The following is a 27,605-nucleotide window of genomic DNA, read 5'->3' on the forward strand; positions in this document are numbered from 1 at the left end:
GGATATGGCTTGGTTTACATGAAAATCCGATACCACCTTGGGTAGGAACGAAGGATGAGTTCTCATCACCACCCTATTTAGATGAAAAATAGTGTAGGGTTCTTTAGAACAGAGGGCCTGTATCTCACTGACCCTCCGTGCTGAAGTGATGGCTATTAAAAATGCTGTCTTCCATGTGAGGTGCTGTAGGGTAGCCTTATGAATAGGCTCAAAAGGCGCACCCATGAGCTTCGACAGAACCAAGTTTAGCTCCCAGGAAGGAGAGGGAGGTCTAACAGGGGGATAGACTTTCTTGAGCCCTTGCAAGAAATCCTTCACTACCTGCACTTTAAAAAATGACTGCTGTGAAGGCGAACGCCTGTATGCTGTTATGGCTGCTAGGTGAACCTTTATGGATGAAAATTTCAACCCTGCCCTTGCTAAATGTAGAAGATAGGGCAAAATTACATCCTCCTGGCATTTAGTGGGATCATAATGATGCTGAGCACACCATATATAAAATCTTTTCCACTTACAGAAGTAGGAGTGTCTTGTCGAAGGCCTCCTGGCTTCCTTCAGTATGGACATACACTCTTGAGGGAGGTTCAGATGGCCATACTGGAGGACTTCAGGAGCCATGCTGTTAAGCTCAGCGAGGGAAGGCTGGGGTGGTAAATCTTCCCCTGCATCTTGGATAACAAGTCCGGCCTGCACGGCAGCCGCTTGTGGGGGCGGATCGACATGTGTAGGAGATCCGTGTACCACCACTGCCTCGGCCAGTCCGGTGCTATGAGTATCATCTTGGCAGATGAATTCTGTAGCTTGGTCACCACCTTGGGAATTAGTGGGAGAGGCGGAAAAGCGTACACAAATGTCATTGACCAATTGATCAAAAGGGCATTCCCTAGGGATCCTGGTCGATGGTATCTTGAGGCGAAGCCTCGGCATTTTGTGTTGTGCTCGTCCGCAAAGAGGTCCACTTGCGGGCGCCCCCATTCCCCGAAGATGTCTTCTAACACTTCGTCGTTGATTACCCAGTCCTCTGGCTCTTGAAAATGTCGACTGAGCAAGTCTGCTTGCACGTTGAGTTCTCCTGGTAGGCGCACCGCTTTCAATGAGAAGTTCCTTGCTAGGATCCAGTGCCACAGGGACTGAGCTTCCAGCGAGAGCGTTCTGGATCGAGTACCCCCCTGCTTGTTCAGGTAGTACATTGTGGTGGTATTGTCCGTCTGCACTAGAATGGTACTCGTCGTTATCGCAGGTAGGAACGCTTTGAGGGCTAGGTGGACTGCCCTGAGCTCCAGCATGTTGATGTGGTATAACTGCTCGCTGCTGGACCACCGTCCTTGAGTTTGTAGAGTCCCAAAATGCGCACCCCATCCCTGAAGGGATGCGTCGGTGATTAAGGTCTGAGTTGGGGGCTCTTGATGGAAGGGGATCCCCACTTGCAGATTCCTTGGCTTCAGCCACCACTTGATTGACTGTTTTGCTGCAGAGGAGAGGCAAACCTTTTCTTCCCACAGGGAGTTCCTTTGATCCCATTTGTCCTCGAGATCTTGCTGGAGAGGACGCATTCTTAGCCTGGCATTGGGCACTAGGAAGATGCAGGATGCCATGGCTCCTAGCAGAGATGATATTTGCCTTGCCGAAGACAGATTGCTGGTTATGATCTGTCTGCCTTTTAGCATAATGGATGACTGTCTTTCCTCCGAAGGAAACACTTTTCCTACTACGGAGTCTATAGTTGCACCCAGGTAGTGGATCCTCTGCGTTGGTGAAAAATTGGACTTTTTGACATTCACTCTGAGACCCAACCTGCGACATAAGCTCAGGCATAGCGACAGCTGTGACCGCACATTCTGTGGTGATGAGCCCTTTATGAGCCAGTCGTCTAGGTAGGGATAGACGAAGACTCCTGCGCGCCTCAGAGCAGCCGCTACTACTGCCACGCATTTTGTGAATACTCGAGGAGCTGACTTCAGGCCAAATGGGAGGACTTTGAACTGATAGTGAGAGTTGCCTACCACAAACCTGAGAAATTTTCGATGATTCCTTAGGATGGGAATATGGAAATATGCATCCTGAAGGTCCAGTGAACACATCCAATCGCCCATCCGGAGAAGAGGATATATTTGGTGGAGCGCCAGCATGCGAAATTTTTCCTTTCTTATGTGCTTGTTCAGTATCCGTAGGTCTAAAATGGGTCTGAACTCCACCTTCACACTCCTCTTTTGGATGAGAAAGTATCTGGAGTAAACTCCCTTTCCTCTCTGGTTTATGGGCACTTTCTCTATTGCAGATTTGAGTAGTAGCGTCGCTACCTCTTCTCTGAGCTGCTTTAGATGCTGGGATGACTTGACAGGAGGAGTCGATGGGGGGTGACTTCTGAAACGAAGCGAGTACCCATGACGCAGTATATTGAGTACCCACTTGTCCTTTGTGATGGACTGCCACTCTGGAAGATGATGCGCAACACTTCCTCCCACCGGAGCGGTGGACAGCATCGGAGGAAGCGGTTTCTCATTGCTTCCCCGGAGCTTTGTTTCCAGCATTAGACTGCCTGTTGTTACCTCGTCCCCTGGATGGCTTGCGGGACTGGTATTGTTGTTTCTTTTGACCTTGCTGGTCCTGGTTCTTTTGCCAATGAGGGGTTTGAACCCTCTGTTGGTAACTGCGCCTGTCATTTCCCTTGCGGCGTCGAAACTCTTTTCTCTTTTCAAGCCCGACTGCTTTCATGGTCTCCAGCTCTGCTTTCATGCGGGCCATTTCTTCGTCTGCATGGGACCCAAAAAGAGAACTACCGGAGAAAGGCAGATTTAAAATTCTTGCCTGAGCTTCCGGTTTCAAGGCCGTCAATCTAAGCCAGGATGATCTTCTGGCTGTGACTCCATGTGCATATTCATGCGCTGCCAGTGTTGCCCCATCCGCCGCTGCACTTATGATCTGGTTAGAAACCAGACTCCCCTCATGCAAAATCTCTTCAAAGTCCCGTCTGTCCTCTGATGGAACTTTTTCAATGAACCTCTGAAGAGAGTCCCATAGTGACCTATCATAGCGCCCCAGAAGCGCCGAGGCACTCGCCACCTTCAAGCTTGAGGATGCTGAGCCGCAAACTTTCCTCCCCCAGGAGTCTTGCGTTTTACTGTCCTTATCTGGTGGCACCGTTGAAGATCCAGCTACAGCATGCGTCTTCCTGGCAGCGGCGGTAATGACAGAGTCCGGTGGAGGATCTGATTTAAGGAATAGCGGATCCTCCGGAGCTGGACGGTACTTTTTTAGAATTCTCGCCGGCGCCGTTTTGGTGGTTGCTGGCGTGAGAAAGATATCCATTACCGGTTGTAGCAAACCGGGGACTAATGGCAATAACGGGCGTGACACTGTGCGTTCATGAAGAGTTTCAAAAATTATGGATGCAGTGGTCTCCTGAACCGGCATAGGGATATTTAATTTTGTAGCTCCTCTACACAACACTTCTTGAAATGTAGAAATATCATCTACCGGAGATACCCGAGAGGGTGGCGTCTCCGAGAGTGTCGGTGAATAATCCCTTTTGGATGATCTGGAAGAAGGGGAGGTAGAAGGCGTCCTACGGCGCCTTCTCTCTGATCTGGTCGACTCTCTTCTGAGGGAGGAAGACCTGGATCGCCTTCTTGGTGCTCGAGAGTGACTTCGGGATTCTCTTTCTCGAGATCTTGGTCTGATCGGTGTCGCTGGGAATACCACGCCCCTTATTCTTGTTAGCGATGCCTTTATTGCGTCTGGCATAGCAGGGTCCTGAGGCATCTCCCTTACGGGACTTTGAGGCACAGCATTGTCCTCCTCCTGCGAACTTTCTCTTGCAGGAACTGGAGATTGATGCACAAGCTCTGGTGATTCTGATCTTGAACCTGAGCCCTCTGATCCTGAAGGCGAGATAGAAATGATACGCGGTGACTCAGGAGCTGTATATATCAGTCTATGAGGAGATTTTCGCCTTGAGACTGGTCGAATCGTGAGGCGAACATGCGACACCTCCTGCGTACCCTCAACAGAGGGCTGCCTCGACGGAGATAGGCCTATCCCCGGAGATCTTTGACTCGAATCTTCAAGGCTCCGAGCTTCTTGTCTCGACGTCGAGATTATCTTCGACGGAGGCTTCATGTACCTCACCAAAGCTTTGGAGACCTGTGAGGACGGAGGCACCTGCCTCGACGTCGACTCCGACGGAGGCCTTTGCCTCGACTCCGACGGAGGCCTCTGCCTCGACGTCGACTCCGACGGAGGCCTCTGCCTCGACGTCGACTCCGACGGAGGCTCCTGCCTCGACGTCGGCCCTGACGGAGGCGTCTGCCTCGACGTCACTCCTGACGGAGACTTCTGTCTCGACGTCGAAAGCTCCGACGACGTCGAAAGCCTTCTCGCCGTCGACGGCGATCTTGATCTTGACGGCGATCTTGGTCTCGACGTCGTCTGTAGAGATCGTCTACGTACTTCTTTAGACGTCGAATGATGTCTCGCCGACCTCGACGTCGAACGATGTCTTTCTTTCGACGACGAACGATATCTCTGTGCAGACGTCGATCGATCTTCTCTCGACGTCGACAGATGCTTCTTTGACGTTGAACTATGGCGCCGAGTCCTCGACGCCGAGCTTTTAGACGCCGTCGACGTCGAACGCATCCGCTTCGACGCTGAATCTAAAGTCGACGTCGATTTTCTCTTTGCAGCATGACTTCCCCTTGACTCCTCACCTCTCAGCGACGAACCCGCCGCTGGAGTCTTCGACGCCGAGCCCGACGTCGATGGAGAGCAAACAGGGACCAACTGCTTCGACGTCGACCGTTCTGCTAGGCCATACAGCCTAATCCTCTCCCTCTCCTTTAAAGTCCTTTTGGAAAGGTCTTCACAATGACGACATGTTGCTGGAGAGTGAGAGTCCGGCAGACAGATAATACACACCTCATGTGTGTCTGACGCAGCCTTCTTTTTTCCACAAGATGGGCATGGAACAAATAAAGAAGGCATTTTTCTGACACAACGGCAAAAAAATCAGTCAGAAAAACACAGGATACTGACTTCCTCACAGAAGTTGTAAGAAGAAGCCCAAAAAATCTTAAAGTTGTAATAATTCTTGACTAAAGAGTCAAAAAAGAAGAGAGCTGAATTCCAGGGTCCTGACTGAAGGAGCCGGAAAGAACAACTGACCTAACTGTCACCCCTGAGGCATGATGGGATATGGAAGTCAGGGCTGCCTTAAAGGCACGGTGCCAGTTTTTACCTGTACAGGGCTTTTTAGTCTCTATGGTATTATATTGCAATGCAGCCTGCAGGCTGGCAATGTGTTGTACATCTGTGTTTTTCCACAGTTTACTCTCTTTATTTTTTGCTTTCTCATGAGTGTTTACCTCATTAAAAAAAAAAAAAAAAAAAAAGAGATTTAGGTGTATTGTTATACCTTTATATGTATATATATAAGTATATATGTGTTATTGGATGTGTACATTTACATTGCCTAGCCTTTTTATGGGAGCTGCATTTGCTTGGAAAAAATGATATATGTTTATACATATACAGAGCTGTATATATGTGTTTTTTACATATATAATTTTATTATTTCCGGGGTCCCCGCACATGGGCGGGAATATTCAGTGCTTATGACTATTGATGAGGATCCCCTGGAAGAGAAGTTACAATGATGTTGTCCCGGGGTCTCTCCCCGACCAGATGACTAAGGCCTGGTTCACTCCCTATGGGATGGACTTGATCGTTGCCTATAGGAGGGGTTTGGACAAAAGTCAATTCGTGTGCAGTTTGCTCCAATTGGCCTTCCACCCTTCGTAGTCAGACCCACTCTTCCATGAACAAAAGGGGATCAAACCTATTTGATAGAGTTATTCTGCCATAGTTTCTGGGTGGAACGTGTGATTTTATGCCATGTCCAACCTCACAAGTCCCATAACCCTCCTCATTTCCTTGGATTGCCCAATTCCTAGATAGGGGACTTCGATCATTGGCATAAAAAGACCATAAGGGTGCGGGACTAATCCTGCTATCCATGACTGCCGGGCCCCAACTTAATATGTAGTCTACTGTTCTACTGGCCCTAAAATTTATCACCACACAGTCGCCCAGTTTGTTTTTTTCCTTATTTCCAATCCACCTGACCCTTCTTACGTGCAGAATTTCTCCCTGTTCGTTCCTTGGTAGTGGCCTATTTCTGTTCAGCCAGTGTGTGACTTTGTTTTTGAGCTCGTCATGCATCTCTATTTGACCACACTTTAGCTCAGGAACCCCTGTAAGAATAATAACATAAGGGGCCGCTTCTGGAGGTAAATTCAAACATGTCCCCTTATTGCCTGCTTTGGTACAAGATACCTCTCTAATACTCTGACTGGGGTCTTTATTTCGTCCGGCAGTAGGGAGGGGATTGTGAGTGGCCAAAGGCAGGGGACCTGTGTGATCACGTAAGGGACCTGCTACGGGGTTATCTAGTGGAATAGTGGGCGGATTCTTGTTTGTTAGTGACTCAGCTATACTAAGGTCCTCCCTCTGTATGGGTGCTAAAATCGTGGAAGCTGTATTACCCAATGGGATAGAGGGCGCTAACGTTACGGGCGTGTTACTACCTCCTCCCTTGAGTTTTACTAGCGACACTACTTTATCCAGCCTACTCAAGATTTGTTTTGTCTGGGCATCAATCAATTGCTCGAAGTATAACTTCAAGTCACTAATAATATTTGACACCCAGCCCGGGGGAACCTGTACGCCCATTGCTTGATCCCTTATTTCTTCCGCCCTGGTATTTGCTATGTCATTACTGTTAATGGCCGTACAGCCTCTACTTTTCTTAGACCTAGATATCTTTTTGCTGTTCACTTTCCTATTGCCAGCTTGCATATTAACCCCTTTGCCCCTAGAGTTTAAACACTTATCCGGGGATATCTGTACTGGAGGGCTATCAGACTCTGGGAGATCCAAGACCAAGTCCTGAATTGACAGTGGTGAAATAGGAGAGGGCGATACCAATTGACTCAGTTGAGGTGTTAATGAGAGTCGCCTCTCCGTGCGTGCAATTTCACTGGAGACTTCGCCAATAGCTTTAAGTAATATTCGATCTATTGCTGTCTGTGGCGCAGGGACCTGTGGAGGTGTCTTTAATGCTTTACTCTTTTTCCTGCTATCTAATTGGTCCGTAGTATTAGCTTTAGCTGCGCATGTTCGAGTTTTTGCAGGCATTCCGCAGCTACTGTAGTGGCAATATTTTTATGAATCTTATCAGTACTGTGACCTTATTCTAATGGTCCCCGGGCAGCTATTGCGTAACTTCCCTCCTCAATCGTCCCGTTACCTTGATACGCCTTCAGCTGCCTCGTTATAAGTGATGGAGTACTGGCCCAGCCTCTTGTGGCCTCTGACGGCCGCAGACGGCCCCCCCTCTGCCCAGGCTCAGCCCGGCGCCGCCCGCGCGCGTCCCGCGAGGCGGTAGGGCTGGCTGCCTTTTAAACGCCTCTTGGCGCGCCCTCTGTGATTGTCTCCTGCCCCAAGGCACCTGGGAGCTGTAGTCCTCGCTGCTCCGCCGAGATGGAGGGAGGGGGCGGCAGCGGGGAACTTGCAGGCACAGCTCGCGGGTCAACGGACTGCAGGGCACTGGTGCAGGAATCAGGTATGGTTGGTCAGAGTGCTCTCCCACTCGTCGACAGGGCTGGCTGCCTTTTAAACGCCTCCTGGCGCGCCCTCCGTGATGGTCTCCTGCCCCAAGGCACCTGGGAGCTGTAGTCCTCGCTGCTCAGCCGAGATGGAGGGAGGGGGCGGCAGCGGGGAACTTGCAGGCACAGCTCGCGGGTCAACGGACTGCAGGGCACTGGTGCAGGAATCAGGTATGGTTGGTCAGAGTGCTCTAGTGCAATAGTTACAGTTTGGTATTGATTCAGAAAGTAGTTTGCATTATACAAGAATTACTTTTAGAATACTATTTAGTTACTTTTAGATTACTTTGCGTACTGTGAGTGGTATACCTAGATACCACACCTAAGGATCCCACAATACAAGGTAAGTTAGACTTTTTATACTTTGCAGTTTAGTTCTCCTTTCTGGATACAAACATTAGTCCATCACTTAGAACTTTTTAGGTCCAAAATCTCATATGGTTTCTATGGGAGAAAAAGTTAGTTGTTTCTTAGGTAAGTACACGACTTACGATGGAGGGTTTTGGGGCCAAGAGCAAAGTTGCCCCAAGGTCTAGATAGGCACTTTAGTTGCACTACTTGCAGCACTGGGGGTGCAGAGTGCAGAGGTCCAATGTTACCAATGGGGCTAAGAGGGCCTTAGCTTAGGGACTGCTGACAAGCAGGCCGTTCGGGTATGGGAGCAAAGCTCCTAGAGTTAAGGTCAGCACTGCAGGGGCCAACGACCAGCACAGGAGCTGCACCACCAGCAGCACTGGGACAGCCATGTGCAGGGTACCAAAAAGACATCAGGACCCCGTGCTTTTCAATGGAGACCTTTGGTTCTGCAAAGTTCCTACAGGCTCGGGCAGGAAGACTTTCTGAAGGCGACCACTGGCTGGAGAGGTAAATTGGGTTCTTGAGGGATGCCAGCACACAGTGGTTGGGGTCACCCAAGGCCGTGGGGCATCAGGTGCAGGGGTGTCTTCTGGGGTAGGGTTTTCTTACCAGTTCTGGGCGGGGTGACCCTTCAGATTGAGATTGCAGATGTCGTCTTGAGGCCTGAAGGAGTTCAGGGATCACCAGATCCCAGGTCAGGATCGCTGGGGAGACCTCCTCATGGTGTTGGGCCACTTGAACTCAGGCCGTGGGAGTCGGGAACAGAATCACGGAGTCGCCGGAATAAAGATTCTGGTCTTGGGAGTTTTTGTTGAGAAAATCCGGTGCTCACGGGAGACAGTCTAAGTTCAGTGCAGGGCAGGTCCTCCGGGCTCTAGGGGGTCTGCTGGAAATGCTAGTTTCTGCGCTGTAGGCAGATCGGAGGCGGACAGCTCAGTAGGGCTGGGACCACAGCCATAGTTATCCTCTTCTTCCTGGGTCAGCATGGCTCTTCGGTCCCTCCTCTTTCTTCCTCGAATCTGAGGAGGCAAGGTTCAAGGATGCCCCTAAATATTAGAGAAAGGGGCACTATCCTTCAATATTTCAATTGGGATGGGATGCTATCTCTCACACACTGTTTTCCTATTCACAGAAGTGATCATAATTGGAGATCAGACACTACAATAAAATGCTTCGATGGTTGTAAGACATTTATATGTTTAGGTTCCTTAGCAGCAATATCTTCTCCTAACAGAATATTGGAATAACTGGGATTGCATACTACGTATGAGAGTAATACTTATTAATCAAACAAACTTGCCAGAAACTGAATTGTACTGACCCATCTTTAATCCCCTTTGTACTCTGGGTGCTCCGATTCATACTGTTCTGGGGGTATAAAGAAATGTTTTCAGTGGATAGTCGCTCCTGTTCCTCCTCCTCCACTTCTGCATGAACGTCATCAGAAGGATAGCCATCTTCATCTATATCTTCATCCAATGCACACTGAGTAGATCCTCCCCAGGTAGCCATGGTCCTAGAAATTGTTACACATTCACAGTTCACTTCTAGATCCATGGAAAATAAAGTTGCTTCACAAAAACAATCCAATATAAATAGAAGAAACAATAAAATCAAAGCACATATTACTTACTTTTGTTAAATGCCTTCTAATGGATGAGTCGGGTCCTGCACATTCATCACTTTAATTCATATGAATGTTACCAGAGAACCATACAGCTCAGTCAAACATCAGCAGTAAAATACTATATATATATTTATATATATATATATATATATATATATATATATATATATATATATATATATATTCACTGAAAAAACCATAGGTTTCACACAAGTTATAGTTAGCTGTACATTTCACTCGTAAAAAACCAATGAAATTCCCCCGTTATAGTTAGTGCAGGCAACTATAACTCACGCGACCGCAATCCTCTGCTGATGCTAATACTGTATTTAGACACTTATTTGCCCATGTCTTCTTCCATTAAATTTTAGCTATACATATATTACAAATATTTTTTTTTCATAAAGACACATATGTCATCAGCAGAGGATTGCGGTCGCGTGAGTTATAGTTGCCTGCACTAACTATAACGGGGGAATTTCATTGGTTTTTTACGAGTGAAATGTACAGCTAACTATAACGTGTGTGAAACCTATGGTTTTTTCAGTGAATTTGTACGGTTTTTTAAATGCTAAGTTACTTTACGCCATTCGTGGCGTGCGCGCCCAGTTAACGCAGTTCGTTCCGTGCGCGCACCGTGCGCGCACAGTGAGCACGCGGTGCGCCCACTTTACGCAGTTAGTGCCGTGCACGCACGGTGGTCACGCGGTGCGCTGCGCGCACCACGTGCCCAGGTTATGCGGGATGGGCCATGTACGCACGATGCGCTTCGCGCACCGTGCGCACATGGGGGACATATTATGCGCATCGTTGTGAAATGTATTCTTTATTAATTTCACCAGTACAAATATGCCATGCACAAATGGTGCCCTTCGGGCACCATTTACACACGGGGTGGGGAGAGTGTGGAAATTTTTTTTTTTTTTTAAATTTTTACCGTACGCGTACGGTAAGCGTAATCGGCGATTTTTCGAAAAAAAAAAAAAAAATTGGGGGCCTTGGGGGTTGTTTGGGGACCCCTATATCAATGCTGGGTGGTTATGATCTCAATACTGCCCCTTTAGACATTTTTTGGCTTTATTTTTGCTGCCCCACTCAGAGTGCGAGAGAGAAAATGGCGGCCGCCGCTTCCTGGTTTCGACCGATTCGAATGTTTACTTAGATCTAACAGCCAATCAGAATCGCGCTCGCGCACGTCACCGTACGCGTACGGTAAGCGCACCGTAAGCTGGCTCAGATATATATATTGATTTAAAGGCTATTTTCTCAGAATCTACTGAACAGATTTACACCAAACCTACAAAAGGCACTTCCTTGACCTGTAGACTACCTCTCTGCCAAATTTCAAGGAACTCTGTTCAGCCGTTCGGGCTGTAGCTGTGTCTAAAGGTCCTATGGAAAAATGCATGGGAAAAACGCGTTTTGGGACCCCCCTTTTATCTCAGCCCCCGCTTGACGAATCCCCCCGAGACTTTCAGGGTAGGAGCGGAGCGCAGCGCCCCACCTATTTTGAAAATTTCGCGAGGATTCGTCGACCGGCGCCAAAGTTATTCAAAATAGAATGTTGCGGTTTTCCTATGGTAAGAGGGTCCTAACTATAACTACCTACTGGCGACCGCCAGTAGGTAATATATATATATATATATACGCACACGTACAATCGCCACACAGTAAACTTCGTATGATCTTGAATAAGCATTGGGCGGTTGTTCGGGGGGACCTAGTCATCGGCGAGACTCTACCCAAGGCTCCTGTGTTAACCTTTCGCAGAGCACGCTCAATGAGTGACATGCTTGTCAAAAGCAGCCCAGAAAATAGTTCCAACAATACCTGGTTACAGTCAACCAAAGGCTTTATTAAATGTGCCTCTTGTAAAGCCTGCAAATTCGGCATAAATAAAAAAACTTCATACAAAACTCCATTCAACGACGTCCCTGTAACCATCTCCAAAAAATTGACTTGTAAGACTGATTTTGCAATCTATGTGCTGGAGTGCACATGTGGCCTGCAAAACATTGGCAGCACCAAGTTGCAGGTGCACAAGCGTGTACTCCAGCACATGAGAGCTATCAGTAATCATGACGCAACTTATCCTGTTGCCCGACATTTCAAAGAGACCCATGATAGCTGTCTGGAACATCTGAGCTATTATGTGGTGGATGCGGGCCCCCCACTTCGCCGTGGGGGCGACCGTGAAGCCTTGCTCAGAAAACTAGAAACCAAATACACTATTGAATTTGATTCTAAAACCCCGAACGGTCTCAATTCAAGTGACGATTTCTTCACTTGGCATTAAACACTTTATTAATTAATCTTTCTGTCACACTCCTGGCCCTATGACACTGTCACCAGAGCCTCCAGTATCAACTTAAACATCACTGTCCCTTGTTGAATTGGACCATTTGGTCATCTAGAGGGCACAGCTTAGTGGCTGGTAGTTTATGAAATACCAATATATATTTTTTAGCATTATTAACTAAGTATGTTTTGTTGTTTACATTTCACTCCTTTCCTTTTTTTCATTTTAATTTCAACTGTGATTAATGAAACGTGATTTAAGAGGGCAGATTAGTAGGAAGTATCAAAGTGACAGTGGTCAGTGGCACTAAACAGCAATAACTCCCCCTCTCTTAGATAAATCAATATAACCTTTTGATAGGGATATTTAGTCCATTCTACATGATAGGTATATCCTCGATTCCTCTACTCTAGTTATACAGAAGGGATTTGATATTTAGGGTGAATTTTTTAGATATTTATGATTTAATAAATATTTTTGAATAATTTTAGTCGTTAGTTACTGGGGGTGGTTTTTAATGGATGTGCATTTTCGCACTGCATTTTTACCTAACCCCATTTGTAATCAAGGCTTTTTATGAGCTGATTAAGCATTGACTAAGCGGCTTAACCAGATCAGGCCACTTTCAGGGTATCACGAATAATCCCATGATTTATAAGGGGCAAAGTATTGTTGTTGAATGATAATCATCCAGGTTCAATTGAAGATATTATTGCGGTTGTGAGGTTCTTATCAATGTTTCATCAAGAAGGTGATGGGAATTATTTAGTATTAGTATTGTCTCACGTATGGGTTGTTGCTTTAGAGTTCATATAACTAATGGCAATATAGCATATATTGATTTTGACAACAGGGTTCATCATGCATTTTGCATTTTCTGTTGTCCCCCAAGTCCATATGGTTTTTACAAACCACAATTTTTTTAGTCCCACTGCGGGGCCGAATTAATTGCACTACAATTCCATGCTGCTCTAAATGTCTAAAGCTGCACTATTGCGTGATTTGCACAAAAACAATATTAAGTTTTATGCATTGCCCGTTTTTAACAACTTGTTGAATTGTTGCCTCATATATAGATGTAATATCGGATATTTTAGCATGAGCCATTTAAGCCACCGCTAGGTACTTTGGAATGTAGAGATTTATATATATATATTTATATATATTTTTGCCATTGTTTACATCATGCTGTGTCACAATTGAGTATGTCTTCCATATCTATTGGCCCCATAATCACGTGATGTTCACCTTGTTTACTTCACTTTAAATTCAATGGCTTTTTTTCTTAGCGTCATGTGATCAAGGCCTTCCCTGAGGCCGAAACGCGTCATGGCGGTGCTTGGAATTCCTACGGAATAATAAACGTTTTTGCACAGCAGATTGGGTCCGTCTTCATCCTTCCTGCCAACCGGGTTCACGAGGCGCAGTTCTTTGGAGATATATATATATATATGTATATATATATATAGATAGATATAGAGAGTGAGAGAGAGAGAGAGAGAGAGAGATCTCTATATCCATATATCTATATCTATATATATGTATAGAGAGAGAGAGAGAGATAGAGGGAGAGATATATATACATTTATATTACCTACTGGCTGTTATAGTTAGGACCTTCTTTCCTTAGGAAGTGCTTTTTCTAATTTGCCAATAACTTTGCATAGTTTGACGAATCCTCGCTAAATTTTCAAAACTAGTATGCCACTCACTTCAGCTCCGGTCTTGAATATTTCTGGGTGAAATGTCAAGCGGGGGCGAAAAAAAAGGGGGGGGGGGTTGAGATGAGACACAAAACGTGTTTTCCCTATGTTAATTTCCATAGGAAACTTTAGGCACAGATTCAGCCCAATCTGCTGAACTGTTTTACACCAAATATGGCAAAGTTAATTGTTGGTCCAGGAAGCATCCTTTGTTAAATGGTGTAGATCCGTTTAGTAGTTTTAGAGTTAAAGGTTTTTCAGATATACAACTGGGGCCGCGGAGGATCTGCGACCACACAAGAGATCTCATGCTGACATCTAATTGGCTGCCAACACTTCAAACCAGGAAGTGTTGGCAGCCAACATGTGACTCGGTTGAAGCGAATCACAGAAAAAAAAGGTTTTAAAAAAAAGAAAGAAAAAGGGGCAGGGTAGAAACACCCTGACCCCCTAGGCGTCAGGGTTTTTATGTGACTGGCTTTATGTGTGAGTAACTGGTTGTATGAGTAAGAAAATGGTTGGGTGAGCAGCTGTACGAGCGAGAGGCTCAATGGAGGAGTGAGTGGGTGTGAGAGTACTGGTATAGGTCTGTGAATGGGTATGTCAGTGATTGTGCGGGTGTGTGAGTGGGTGTACAAGAGGTTCTATGGGGTGAGTGGGTTTGTGGATGATGTCATCAGTGATGTCCCTGACCATGTCATGAGTGATTGATTTAATATGGCAGTGTATTGCGGGGGCGTAAGTTATAGTTAGCTCAGGTTAACTATAGCTGCAGAATTTCATTGGGTTTGTACGAGTGACGTCAGACTAACTATAACGTTCCTGTGACCTTTGGTTTTCTTCAGTGAATTTCTAAGGCTATTTAAATTCTATTTGCCAACTATAATTGCCCTGTAACCTTTGTTATATAGTGAAATATATATATATATATATATATATATATATATATATATATATATATATATATATATATATATATATATATATATATATATATATATATATATATATATATACACATACATATACAAGCTACTTACCTTCAGTAAGTTATGATCTGGCAGGGACAGGATCTAGCCACAGATTCCTTGATTTACAATTTTTCCATAGCACGTCTGCGGGTCGAAAGAGGGCGCCGCACAACTGTATCACCATCATCCACCTGATGTGACATTGATGAAGTCTATATAACCCCCCTCGACAACGTCTGTTTCTTTCGTGACTATTTTCCTCATTCTAAACGTGGAGCCACACATAGAAACTGCCTACAAAAACAGTGCACTAAAGTAAGACACCTTTGTGTCAAATAATCACAGAATTCTTAATTCAGTATGTGAACTGTCATAACAAAATCATTGAGACAAAAGAGGACTGAGTTCACAGAGTGGGGAAGATCGTTGAGGAATCTGTGGCTAGATCCTTCCTGTCTCTAACGGATAATACGTTACTGAAGGTAAGTAACTTGTTCATCTGATAGAGACATCTAGCCGCAGATTCCCTACTTTAGAATCAAATACCAAAGCATCCCATCCCCGGAGGAGGGTCTGCAAACTGAGTGCATTAAAAAATATCTAACTGGTCTAGAGCTGAAGAAAAAGACCACCATTCAAAATAATGTAGGTGAGCAATAAAATGCTCTACAAATTAAAAACTTGTAGAAGGAACCACAGATAAGTAAAGTTATAAGACATCAAAAAGTATGGGAACAGAATTAACATGACGTGTTAGCATGACAAATTGCGGGAGAAGCCAACCAACAATATGAATAGAAAACTATTTGCACCCTTAATGGGATCGGAACCCATGCATGCTCACAACATAAGCCCTGCAGAAAGAAAAGTCATAAAGACATTCAAAGCATTGGGATAACGTTACCCATGACAGTGAGACAATTATTTGCCAAATGACCCTATAAATATAAAGCTACTTCCACACGTATCCAGACCCAAACTGCGTGTCTGACACTTGCAAAACACAAAACAGCAGGGTTACTCTGAGGGTAGGTCCTTAGATTCTGGATTTCGTCTTCAAAATCCGACTGGCATCCTGTGAAGATTTGTTTAAAGACTCTTCTGCTGTTGGACACTGAACTCTGTTGCTAGACCGAACCAGGAACCAAGACAAGACTGCCTCCGACATGAAGACTCCTACTGCAACTTTTTCACTGTGCTCCTCCAAGTACTGCAGCCTCTGTGACTGTGCATCCTCCCGAGTCGATAAGGGCTCTGCTTGCATCAAAATAGCAAGAAGGAATATCCTTTTGAGTGATGGAGTCACTCCCCTGCATCCGCAGGCACCTAGACGACGACCATCTGTGTGTGAATCCTGCTGTCCCACAGGCGCCTCCAGGCTCTCCAACATAGGTGGTGGTTTGGTGGCTCTCCAGAAGCCTGGCTTGTCTTTGCTACAACTTGGGAGACTACAAACCCTCTCCACCCTACAGGAACTGCCTCCCTGTGCACTGCATCGGTTTGTCGTTGCCAAGGCTTGTTGTCTCTAATGACCGAAGAGCTTCGAGCTCCAAGATTCCCCGGCCTCAAGCGCCAGACAGCTCTAAAAGAGACATCCCCACTGAATCTCCTGCGATGTGGGCCTCCATTTTCTGTGGGCTGCTTCTCTCTGCGACTAGCTGTGCCTGCTGTCAGGATCTTCCCGGGATCTCCATCAATTCCTGCTGGCTCTCCTGCTTGCTGAGGGCCGGCCCAACTCACTTTTGCTGGGTGAGTCCCTCAGACCGTGCTGGTCTGCAAGGATAAGTTACTTACCTGTAATCCTAGTTCTCCTCCAGGGGTATCCTCATCAAAGTCATAAGCACTTAATATTCCCGCCCATGTGCGGGGACCCCGGAAATAATAAAAATAATATATGAAAAACATATATACAGTTATATATATGTGTGTGTGTGTGTATGTATATATATATTCACTGAAAAAACCATAGGTTTCACACACGTTATAGTTAGGAATTAGCATTTAAAAAACCTTGCAAATTCACTGAAAAAACCATAGGTTTCACACATGTTATAGTTAGCTGTACATTTCACTCGTAAAAAACCAATGAAATTCCCCCGTTATAGTTAGTGCAGGCAACTATAACTCACGCGACCGCAATCCTCTGCTGATGCCAATACTGTATTTAGACACTTATTTGCCCATGTCTTCTTCCATTAAATTTTAGCTATACATATATTACAAATATTTTTTTTTCATAAAGACACATATGTCATCAGCAGAAGATTGCGGTCGCGTGAGTTATAGTTGCCTGCACTAACTATAACGGGGGAATTTCATTGGTTTTTTACGAGTGAAATGTACAGCTAACTATAACATGTGTGAAACCTATGGTTTTTTCAGTGAATTTGCAAGGTTTTTTAAATGCTAATTCCTAACTATAACGTGTGTGAAACCTATGGTTTTTTCAGTGAATTTGTACGGTTTTTTAAATGCTAAGTTACTTTACGCCATTCGTGGCGTGCGCGCCCAGTTAACGCAGTTCGTTCCGTGCGCGCACGGTGCGCTTCGCGCACCGTGCGCGCATAGTGAGCACGCGGTGCGCTTCGCGCACCGCGCGCCCACTTTACGCAGTTAGTGCCGTGCACGCATTGTGGTCACGCGGTGCGCTGCACGCACCGCGTGCCCACGTTATGCGGGATGGGCCATGTACGCACGATGCGCTTCGCGCACCGTGCGCACATGGGGGACATATTATGCGCATCGTTGTGAAATGTATTCTTTGTTATTTTCATTAATATTATATGCCATGCACAATTGGTGCCCTTCGGGCACCATTTGCACACGGGGTGGGGAGAGTGTGGATAATTTTTTTATTTTTAAAAATTTTTACCGTACGCGTAATCGGCGATTTTTCGAAAAAAATAAAATAATTTTTTTTGGCCTTGGGGATTGTTGGGGGAACCGTATATAACTGCTGGGTGGTTATGATCTCAATATACTGCCCCTTTAGACATTTTTTGGCTTCATTTTTGCTGCAGCACTCAGAGTGCGAGAGAGAAAATGGCGGCCGCCGCTTCCTGGTTTCGGCCGATTCGAATGTTTACTAAGATCTAAGAGCCAATCAGAATCGCGCTCGCGCACGTCACCGTACGGTAAGCGCACCGTAAGCTGGCTCAGATATATATATTGATTTAAAGGCTATTTTCTCAGAATCTACTGAACAGATTTACACCAAACCTACAAAAGGCACTTCCTTGACCTGAGGACTACCTCTCTGCCAAATTTCAAGTAATTCTGTTCAGCCGTTCGGGCTGTAGCTGTGTCTAAAGGTCCTATGGAAAAATGCATGGGAAAAACGCGTTTTGGGACCCCCCTTTTATCTCAGCCCCCACTTGACGAATCCCCCCTGAGACTTTCAGGGTAGGAGCGGAGCGTAGCGCCCCACCTATTTTGAAAAATTCGCGAGGATTCGTCGACCGGCGCCAAAGTTATTCAAAATAGAATGTTGCGGATTTCCTATGGAAAGAGGGTCCTAACTATAACTACCTACTGGCAACCGCCAGTAGGTAATATATATATATATATATATATATATATATATATACACATACACACACACACATATATTTTTCTCATATCAATGCAGCTCCCATCTAGGAGGCTAAACAATGTAATTACACACAAAGACTGTATTTGCCAATATATATAAAAACACAAGAGGGCAAGTAGCACTTGAACTCTGTTTTTTTTAATGAGCAAAGTACTCATAAATAGCAAATTGCAAATAAAGTAGACATTGTTAGCCTACAGGCTGCATTGTAAATCAATAGCATAGAAAATGAAAGCATTTTCAACAAAAAACTGGCTTTAAGGCAGCCATGACCCCCAGCTTCCCATCATGCCTCAGGGGTGACAGTTAGGTCAGTTGTTCTTTGCGTAATCCTGAAGAACAGGGCACAAAGATATCCATGAACAATGAAGAAAAAGTCTCATTTGCCTGGGGAGGTGGGTGGGTTGCTTATGACTTTGATGAGGATACCCCTGGAAGAGAACTAGGATTACAGGTAAGTAACTTATCTTTCGCTTCCAGGGGATCCTCATCAATAGTCATAAGCACTGAATAGAATAGCAAGCCCATCTTCCACCTGCAGGCAAATGAGAGAGAGAGAGAATGACCCAACATATAATGACAGTCGTAATCAACTGTTGAACAGATTCCTCAAGGAGGCCTGGCCTACTTGGTGTCTGTTCTGTTGTTTGAATCTAGACAGTAGTGCCTCGTAAAAGTATGGACGGACTTCCTAGTCGCCGCCTTACAGATTTCACATAAGGGCACGTTATGGACAAAAGCAGTAGTAGCCGCTTTTCCTCTGGTAGAGTGCGCCTTGGGAGTAAACCCAAGGGGCCTCTACGCTAGTTGATAGGCAAGCTTGATACATGAAACTATCCATCTGGAGATGGACCTCTTTGAAGCTGCACAACCTGTTCTGATCGACCCACAGCTAACAAATAGTTGATCAGGTTTTCTTGTGGACTTGGACCTATCCAGATAGAAATGTAAAACTCTTTTTAAGTCCAAAGAGTGCAAAGCCCTCTCAGCTGGAGTGGAGGGATTAAGAAAAAAAAGTGGGCAGAGATATGGACTGATTTACATGAAAATCTGACACCACTTTAGGGAGGAAAGAGGGGTGCATCCTCAATACGACCCTATTCAGATGAAAGACTGTATAAGGCTCCTTAGAGCAGAGAGCCTGTATTTCGCTCACTCTGCGAGCTGGCGTGATCGCTACCAAGAAAGCGGCCTTCCAAGAAAGGTGTTGTAAGGTTGCTTTGTGTATGGGTTCGAAAGGCGGACCCATCAATTTTGATAGCACCAGGTTTAGCTCCCAGGGTGGAGAAGGAGGCTGGACTGGAGGGCAAACTTTCTTTAATCCTTGTAAAAAATCTTTAACAACCTGTAATTGAAAAAAGGAAGGTGGAGAAGGTGAACGTCTATATGCAGTGATAGCAGCTATAGCAGCTAAGTGCACCTTAATGGAAGGAAACTTCAAACCTGCCTTTGCCAGATAGAGCAGGTAATAAAGGATGACCTCTTCCTGTCCTTTGTTGGGCAATTGTTTTGAACACACCCCATATAGAAACACTTCCACTTGCACACATACGAGTGCCTAGTGGAAGGCCTTCTTTCAAGATGGACATGCAGTCCTGTGACAGTCCTAAGTGGCCATACTGGAGGACCTCAGGAGCCATGCTGCCAAGTTCAGTGAGAGAAGGTTGGGGTGATGAAACCTCCCGTTCATCTTGGATAGCAGGTCCAGCCTGCACGGCAGCTTCCTGTGAGGGCACTCCAACAGATGTAGAAGGTCCGGGTACCACCATTGCCTCGGCCAGTCCGGGGCAATTAGTATCATCCTTGTGCGTGAATGAGACAGATTCGTCACCACCTTCGGGATGAGAGGGAGGGGTGGAAAAGCGTACACAAATGCCCCTGACCAGTCTATCAAAAAGGCATTCCCCTTCGATCCTGGTCGGTAAAACCTTGAGGCGAAGTTTTGGCATTTCGTATTTTCTTTGTCTGCGAAGAGGTCGATGGTGGTACGACCCCATGCGTGGAAAATGTCTTCTACAACCTCGTCGTTGAGAACCCAGTCTTCTCTGTCCCCGAAGTGATGACAGAGTATGCTCTCACGTTCTGTTCTCCTGGCAGGTGGACTGCGGTGACCAATAGATTTCGTGCCACGAGCCAATGCCAGAGCGCTTGCGCTTCCAATGACAGTGTGTGTGAGCGCGTTCCCCCCTGTTTGTTCAGGTAGCACATGGTGGTGGTATTGCCCGTCTGTACTAAGATCGAATTTTCCTGAATCGAGGGGAGGAAAGCCTTGAGGGCTAGGTGCACGGCCCTCAGCTCTAGCATGTTGATGTGGTAGGATTGTTCTTTTGGTGACCATAAACCTTGAGTATGGAGAGACCCCATGTGGGCTCCTCAGCCCTGCAGTGAAGCGTCCGTGATCAGTGTGTGAGCAGGCGGAGCTTGATGAAATGGAATTCCGACTTGCAAATTCCTCTCCTTCATCCACCACAGGATGGAGGCTCTTGCTGCGTTTGAAAGTTTTTTTTTCCCATCCCAGCGAGCTGCTTGTTGGTCCCATTTGTCCTCCAGATCCTGCTGAAGAGGACGCATTCGCAGTCTGGCATTGGGAACCAGGAAGATGCATGATGCCATCTGTAGGAGAGTAGGGTCTGCTTTCTATGTTCGCCCACACTTTTTGCTTTTGCTTCACTGGTTTTCGACTTAAATGTGGCTGTGGGCCTGCCAATCAGACCCACAGCCCATATGTTCTCTCTCTAAATTTATACTATGTACTTTAGGTGCATAACCCAATTGGTTAGGCTCACCCTATTAGCCCCTGTATAGTGTACCTTAGGTACCCAGGGCATAGGTGTACCCTAGGCCTGCCAGGGGCTGCAGCATGTATTGGGCCACCCCTGGCCTGGCCTTCCATTATGACACAACTGGCTGATCACTCAGCTGGGGCAAGGTCGTGTAATCACCCCTTGCTTAGGTGTAGTATTCCTATACCTACCTTATATATAGACACATGTGTACCTATCAGCCACTCCTATGGCAGGCTTAACAATCCTGGAGGCAGAGTGCTTGGTAACATGCGAGATGGTGCTCTAGCATGAGCTGAGCCTGTCTGCAGCTTTCGGAACCATGTCCTTATAGCTGTTCTATGATATAGCCTACCATATACTCTTAGTGCCTTATAATCTTAAACGGTTATGGTAACTATGGTTTGGCTTTATCAAAACATGTCGTGTAAGGTGTCTAACACTTTGGAATAATACCCCCATACCATTTCTGGCGATGAGGATATTATTCCTCCCTTCTAGAGGGAGAAGACATGTTGAAACCTGCTTACCCGGTTAAAGTTAACCAGAGCCCCAGCATCACAAAATGGATGCTGCTGCCACAGAAACAAGTCTGACCTCCTGCTGTTGGGAGTCCTTCCAGCGAGGGAGGCTTGGACAATAGGTTTCCTGCCTTGGGAGGTGCTAGCACCACCCCAGACAGGCCTTAGTGTATTGGGGCAGGGAGGGATGAAAGAAACTAGACACTGCCTGGGGCACACAAGGTGTCCCATGCATAGTCCAGTTCAAACCAGCGCTGGGGCACTCCAGCCCCAGCTCTGGCGTGAAACTGGACAAAGGAAAGGGGGTGTAACCACTCCCCTTCCTGGTCCCACCCATAGGAGGGACCTTGCAGGTAGCCCAGCCCACTAGCCCAGTATATCAGAAGGTAGCTGAGCCCTGCTAAATTAGATTATCCTGAATCTGCAACTTGAACAGAAACTCTGGACCTTCGACATTCGACCTCAGGAAGAAGACTGAAGAATCTCCCTTGTGGCCAAGGAGTGACCACCCTGGGCAACCAGGCACCATCCAGCAACCGCTGCTTGCTTTGCGACTGATCCTACGAGGGACGACTGCAGAGACTGACCAGCGCCGTGACTTCCAGACACCTCTGAACCAGATCCACATCGACAGCGAAGCTGAGATCCGTGGAGGCGACGAGGGACCGGCGACTTGGGAAAAGTGGCTAGTAACTGACTAGCGCGACTTCTGAGGCTTCCTCGAGGCTGTGCTTGGGGAATTGAGAAGCCCCAATCCCGAGCACCATCTGCAAAGAAGATCAGCTCCCCACACTTCACGTGTTCTGCGTGGGGCCTTTCTGCAACCGAGTTGCTCGACGTGTTGTCCGGTTGCTGGCCCGTTGGCTAGTAGCCTCTGCGACGACGAACCTTTGTTTTCATCTTGCTGGTCCGGATCCTCCAGACTGGCACTCGCTCTTCTGTGAAAGAGAAGCACCCCAGACCTTCCTGGTCTGCACCAGAAGCAAGTCCTCCATTCTGCGTGGGTTCCGCTTGCCAAGGCTTGTTGGGTCCTAGCTCGACATAGACGCCGCCGACAGCAAGAGCCTTCGTGGGACAGCTCATCTCCTGGTCCTGGTCGTCCTCGACGCCTCCTGGTACCCGTGGCTGCTGCGACAAGCTTCACCTCTTCACCTGCATCTTCACGACATCGCCTGGTTCCTTCCTGGCTCCTGGCTGGTGACCTAGCCTCTGTCCCTTCTGCTTGCAGATATCCTTCCTCCTTGATTCCATCCATGGGACGGACACTCTTCACTGACTGCCTGTCAGCAACTTTCCTTCAGGCATCCATAGGAGTCAACGACGAAACCCGACGCAGGTTCACACCTATGCACCCGCAGCCCGTGGGCTAGGTAACTTGAGTACTCCGGTGCTCACAAGGGTATTGACTATCCTAGGGTCTAGTTTCCCAGTCTCGACTTCCTAGTTACTCCAGAAGTGTACTAAAATTGTTAATTTCTAATAACTACTATTTCTATCGACTTTTACGCATTACGCGTGAGTGTTTCCACTCTGCACCTGAATCCCGTGGGCCTCCCACTTCCTAACCTTTGGTAGTTGTTAGACCTGGCACCTTGGCGTGAGTCTCCCTTCCACTTTTTGTCGTTGTGCCTCATATGTTTTTGCTGGTGTTAGCTGCTCAGGGCACTGTGCCACTGCCAACCAGTGCCACAGTGCAAGTGCTCCCTATTTAAAATGTTATGTTGGTTGGATTCCATGATTGGCTTATTTGGTTTACTGTCAGACCCCAGTAAAGTGCACCAGGAGTGCCCAGGGCTTGTAAATACAAATGCTGCTGGTGGGCTTGCAGCACTGGTTGTGCCACCCACAGAAGCGGCCTAGTAAAATGTGTCTAGGGTCTGCCACTGCAGAACCTGCGTGCAGTCTGGTACTGTCATGCTGACTGGGTAAGTGCACCCACTTCCCAGTCCCTAAACCTTCCCTTAACTTCATATTAGTCACCCCTATGGTAGGCCCAAGGGCAGGGTGCATTGTAAGCATAAGGTAGGACAAGCCCTGATGTGTGTGGCATGTCCTAATAGTGAATTACTGCCATTTTCGTTTTTCACTATTGTAAGGCGACCTGTTCTCGATAGGCCAGAATGGGCTGTCAGAATTGTTACATTCTATGATCCTAACAGACCCAGGAAACATGGTAGAAATTCGAGTTTAGTATGCCTGAACTCAGAATAATAAAATACATCTTTTAGTAAAGTTTATTTTAATATTCCGTGTTTGCAAATACCACTTTTAGAAAGTTGGTATTTGCTTGCCTGACCATTTCAGCCCGCCTCTGCTATGATGTGTATCTGCCTGTCTGGTTGTGTGAGTGACAGGGCTGGGGAAACCCAGAGGGGCAGGGCTAGGTAGCCTGGTGGTGAATAGGAAGATTGGCAGTCAGATGGGTGGGAGGAGTACACCTGGGCTCTGAATAGGGTTGTGCTCTGCTACCACAATGCTGGCGCCGCCTCCTGCGGAGCGGCTGATGTCTCTGCCCTGCACCCTGAATAGAAAGGCCGAGTCATGTCAACAGAGTGCTCAAGAACTGGTTTGGACTGGGCAAAGGCCCCTCTACCCCAGAGGAACAAAGGAATTAGGGGTATAAGAATTAGGACCCTGCTCCCAAGAAATTAGATCAGATCCTGCTGAAACAAGAAGAACCTCTGCCAGAAGAGAAGGAACTGGAAAAGCTGTAGGAGGAGCAACTGTCCCTGACCTGGGGAATTGGCCTGCAGTGGTTGCCTTACTGCTGAAGGAGAGGAGAAAAGACTACAAAGACTTTTATTTCAACTTGTGCTTAAAGATCTCCAAGGGCTTGAACTGAGCTTGCCCCCTGAACGAAGTCCCAGGACCAGTGGACTTCATCCCCAGCTCCCCAAAGTCTTTTGGAAGTGCCTGCTGCTGTTGTGGGGCCTTCTGAGGGACTGCGTGTCGCATGGAGCTGGAAGCGCGACACAAGGGAGAGAAGCGTATCGCCGTTGGAGCTGTTGCCGTCGCATCTCGCAGAGAGTGTCGCCGCTGCAGCATCGCATCGAGCGGAAGCGTCTCGCATCGTCCGGAAGTGTCTCGCATCCACGGAGAAGCGTGCCGCCGTCGGAGCCGCGGTTGCCGGACCTCGCAGAAGGGGTGTCGCCGCTGCAGCATCGCATCGAGCGGAAGCGTCTCGCAACATCGGAGAAGAGTGCCGCTGCCAAGGCCGCTGTCGTCGCATCTCGTCAAAGGTGACGCCGCTGTAGCGGACGCATCAAATCGGGCCTTCTCGCAACCTCGGAGAAGCGTCACGCATCTGGAAGATCCCGTTTTTATTTCTTTTGCACCAAGAACTTCAACGCATCTGCATCGCTGCAACACTTTCGTTGCCCTGCGTGTCGCATCTGAGGTACATTGACTTAAAGTGTCGCATTTAAGAACTTGAGAGAAACTAAGCAACCTTTTACCAACTAAGCAACCGTATTGTGTATTTTTAATCGTTTAATGGTCTTGTGATAATCCTATATAAAGAATCCTTATTTTTAATATACCTATCTGTGTGGTGTCCATTTGTAGTGTTGTCACTGGGTTACTGTATGTGTTCACAAATGCTTAACCTATAACGCTCTGAGATAAGCTTTGTCTGCTCGCGCCAAGCTACCTAGAGGGTGAGCAGGGGTTATTTTAGGAGTGTAACCCCTTACCCTGACTAGAGGAAAGGTTCCCTGCTTGTCACAAGTACCTACCTGTGCCAACCAGAGAACCCGGATTCTAACAGTAGTATAGTGTAGCCCCAGCGATTCCCTAGGCCTAGGCCTATCCTGTGTTCGTGACAGTGGTTCTTATACCACTTACTTAGTATATGGTTTGCGTGGCCCCTAGGGCTTAACTGTATTACTTACCTGTGTGACTTAATGTATGCTTAAATAAGACTGTGTTGTACTTACCTCGAATCTCAAAGAATGCTGAGGGTTTGACTAGAATAAATATTGAATATGCTACTTACCAGTATGCATCTGTTCTTGGCATGTAGGGCTGCTGACATTCATATCTGTGCATAGATCGCCGCCTAGTGTTGGGTCCGGATGTTTGCACGTTGTTGTCCTGGAAGAGTCTTCGAAGTATCCTTGGATAGGTGACTCCTCCCCTGGACTACAGTGCGCATGGGCATCCTCTCCATCCTCAGATTGTTTTTCGCCATTGTGGCAGTGATGGAGTAGATACAGAAAGTGATGACCATGCTTGCAGTAATTCTGAGAGCTGCAGCTGCGACAGGCGCCGGGGAGGAGGGAGGGCGATATGAATGTCAGCAGCCCTACATGCCAAGAACAGATGCATACTGGTAAGTAGCATATTCAGTTCGAGGCATGTGGGCTGCTGAATTCATATCTGTGCATAGAATACATAGCAGTGCCCTCTATTAGCGGCGGCTACCCGTGCCAGCTGCAGCGGTCTGAAAAAGTGTCTTGAGAACAGCCTGTCCTACAGCTGCCTGCTGTTTTGACTGCACATCTACACAATAGTGTTTTGTAAATGTGTGTGTAGTGGACCATGTGGCTGCTCTGCATATATCATGCAGGGGAATATTTCCTAGGAAGGCCATGGAAGCCCCCAACTTACGTGTTGAGTGGGCTCGTGGTGGAATAGTTAATGTGCGTTTTGCCTTTTGATAACAGATTTGAATACACTTAACTATCCATCTGGCTATCCCTGCTTTGGAGATGGCGTTACCTTTGTGGTGTGGGGCAAAGGCAACGAACAGTTGTTTTGTCTTCCTGAATGGTTTAGTCCTGTCGATGTAGTACATGAGGGCCCTCTTTACATCTAGTGTATGTAGTGCCCTTTCTGCAACAGTTTGTGGGTTTTGGAAGAAAACGGGCAGTTCAATAGTCTGATTCATGTGGAACTGCGATATTACTTTGGGCATGAATTTGGGGTTGGTACGTAGTACGACCCTGTTGGCGTGAACCTGAATAAATGGCTCTTGAACGGTTAGTGCCTGGAGTTCACTAACTCTTCTTAGGGAAGTGATCGCTACTAGGAAGGCCACTTTCCAGGTAAGGAATTGAATCTCGCATGAGTGTAGAGGTTCAAAGGGTGGACCCATCAGGCGTGTGAGGACCAAGTTGAGGTTCCACATTGGAGCCGGTGGGTGAGTAGGTGGAATGACTCGTTTGAGCCCTTCCAAGAATGCTTTGATGGCAGGCACTCTGAATAGAGAGAGGTGCTGCCTGGTTTGCAGGTAGGCTGATATTGCGGTCAAATGGACACGTATAGAGGTGTACGCCAGACTGCATCGGTATAGGTGTAAGAGGTAACAGATGATGTTGTGGATGGATGCGTCCAGCGGGTTGATGTCATTATTACCGCAATAAATGACTAACCTTTTCCATTTGGCTGCATAGCAAGCCCTGGTAGTGGGTCTCCTGGCCTCCTTGATGATGTCCATACAGTCAGGTGGCAGGTTGAGATAGCCAAACTCTAGGACTTCAGGAGCCAGATCGCCAGGTTCAGCTGTTGCGGATCTGGGTGCTGAACCTCTCCATGGTTCTGCGTCAAATGCGCGGGTTTTATCCGCAGCCTTTGATGCGGCACCACGGAAAGTTCTAGGAAGGTGGTGTACCACGGCTGGCGTGCCCACGTGGGAGCAACTAGGACGAGTGTCAGGGAGTGTTGTCGTAGTTTGCGAGCCACCAGCGGTATCAGCGGCGCTGGGGGAAAAGCGTACGCAAATCTGCCGGACCAGTTCATCCATATCGCATTGCCCTGCGACTGCGGATGTGGGAATCTGGCGGCGAAGCTTTGGCATTTTGCGTTTTCGCTTGTCGCGAATAGGTCTATCTCTGGATGACCCCACTGCTGGAAGTACGGTTGGAGTACTGATGGGTGTAACTCCCACTCGTGCATCTGGTGGCTGTGTCTGCTGAGCAGATCCGCCATCTGGTTGTCCTTGCCGGGGAGGTGTTCCGCCATGAGGAACATGTTCCTCTGAATGGCCCACTTCCACATGCTCTGAGCCAGATGAGACAACTGTGGAGAGTGTGTTCCTCCCTGCTTCTGTATGTAGTACATGGCAGTCATGTTGTCCGTCCGGATCAAC

The 27,605-nt window shown here is 47.1% G+C and overlaps 1 protein-coding gene across 5 annotated transcripts in view; it reads right to left on the minus strand.

Moving 5' to 3' along the window:
- Window positions 1-27,605, minus strand: part of PCM1 (pericentriolar material 1) — a 1,275,228-nt gene that overhangs the window by 896,697 nt on the left and 350,926 nt on the right. For all 5 annotated transcript variants that reach the window (XM_085641994.1, XM_085641996.1, XM_085641995.1 and 2 more), the window contains exon 18: window positions 9,343-9,537. In XM_085641994.1, coding sequence (XP_085498120.1) covers window positions 9,343-9,537 — 195 coding nt within the window. The remainder of the gene's footprint in view (window positions 1-9,342; window positions 9,538-27,605) is intronic.

Source organism: Triturus cristatus, chromosome 2_2 (genome assembly GCF_964204655.1).
Source record: "Triturus cristatus chromosome 2_2, aTriCri1.1, whole genome shotgun sequence".
NCBI classification, from domain to species: domain Eukaryota; kingdom Metazoa; phylum Chordata; class Amphibia; order Caudata; family Salamandridae; genus Triturus; species Triturus cristatus.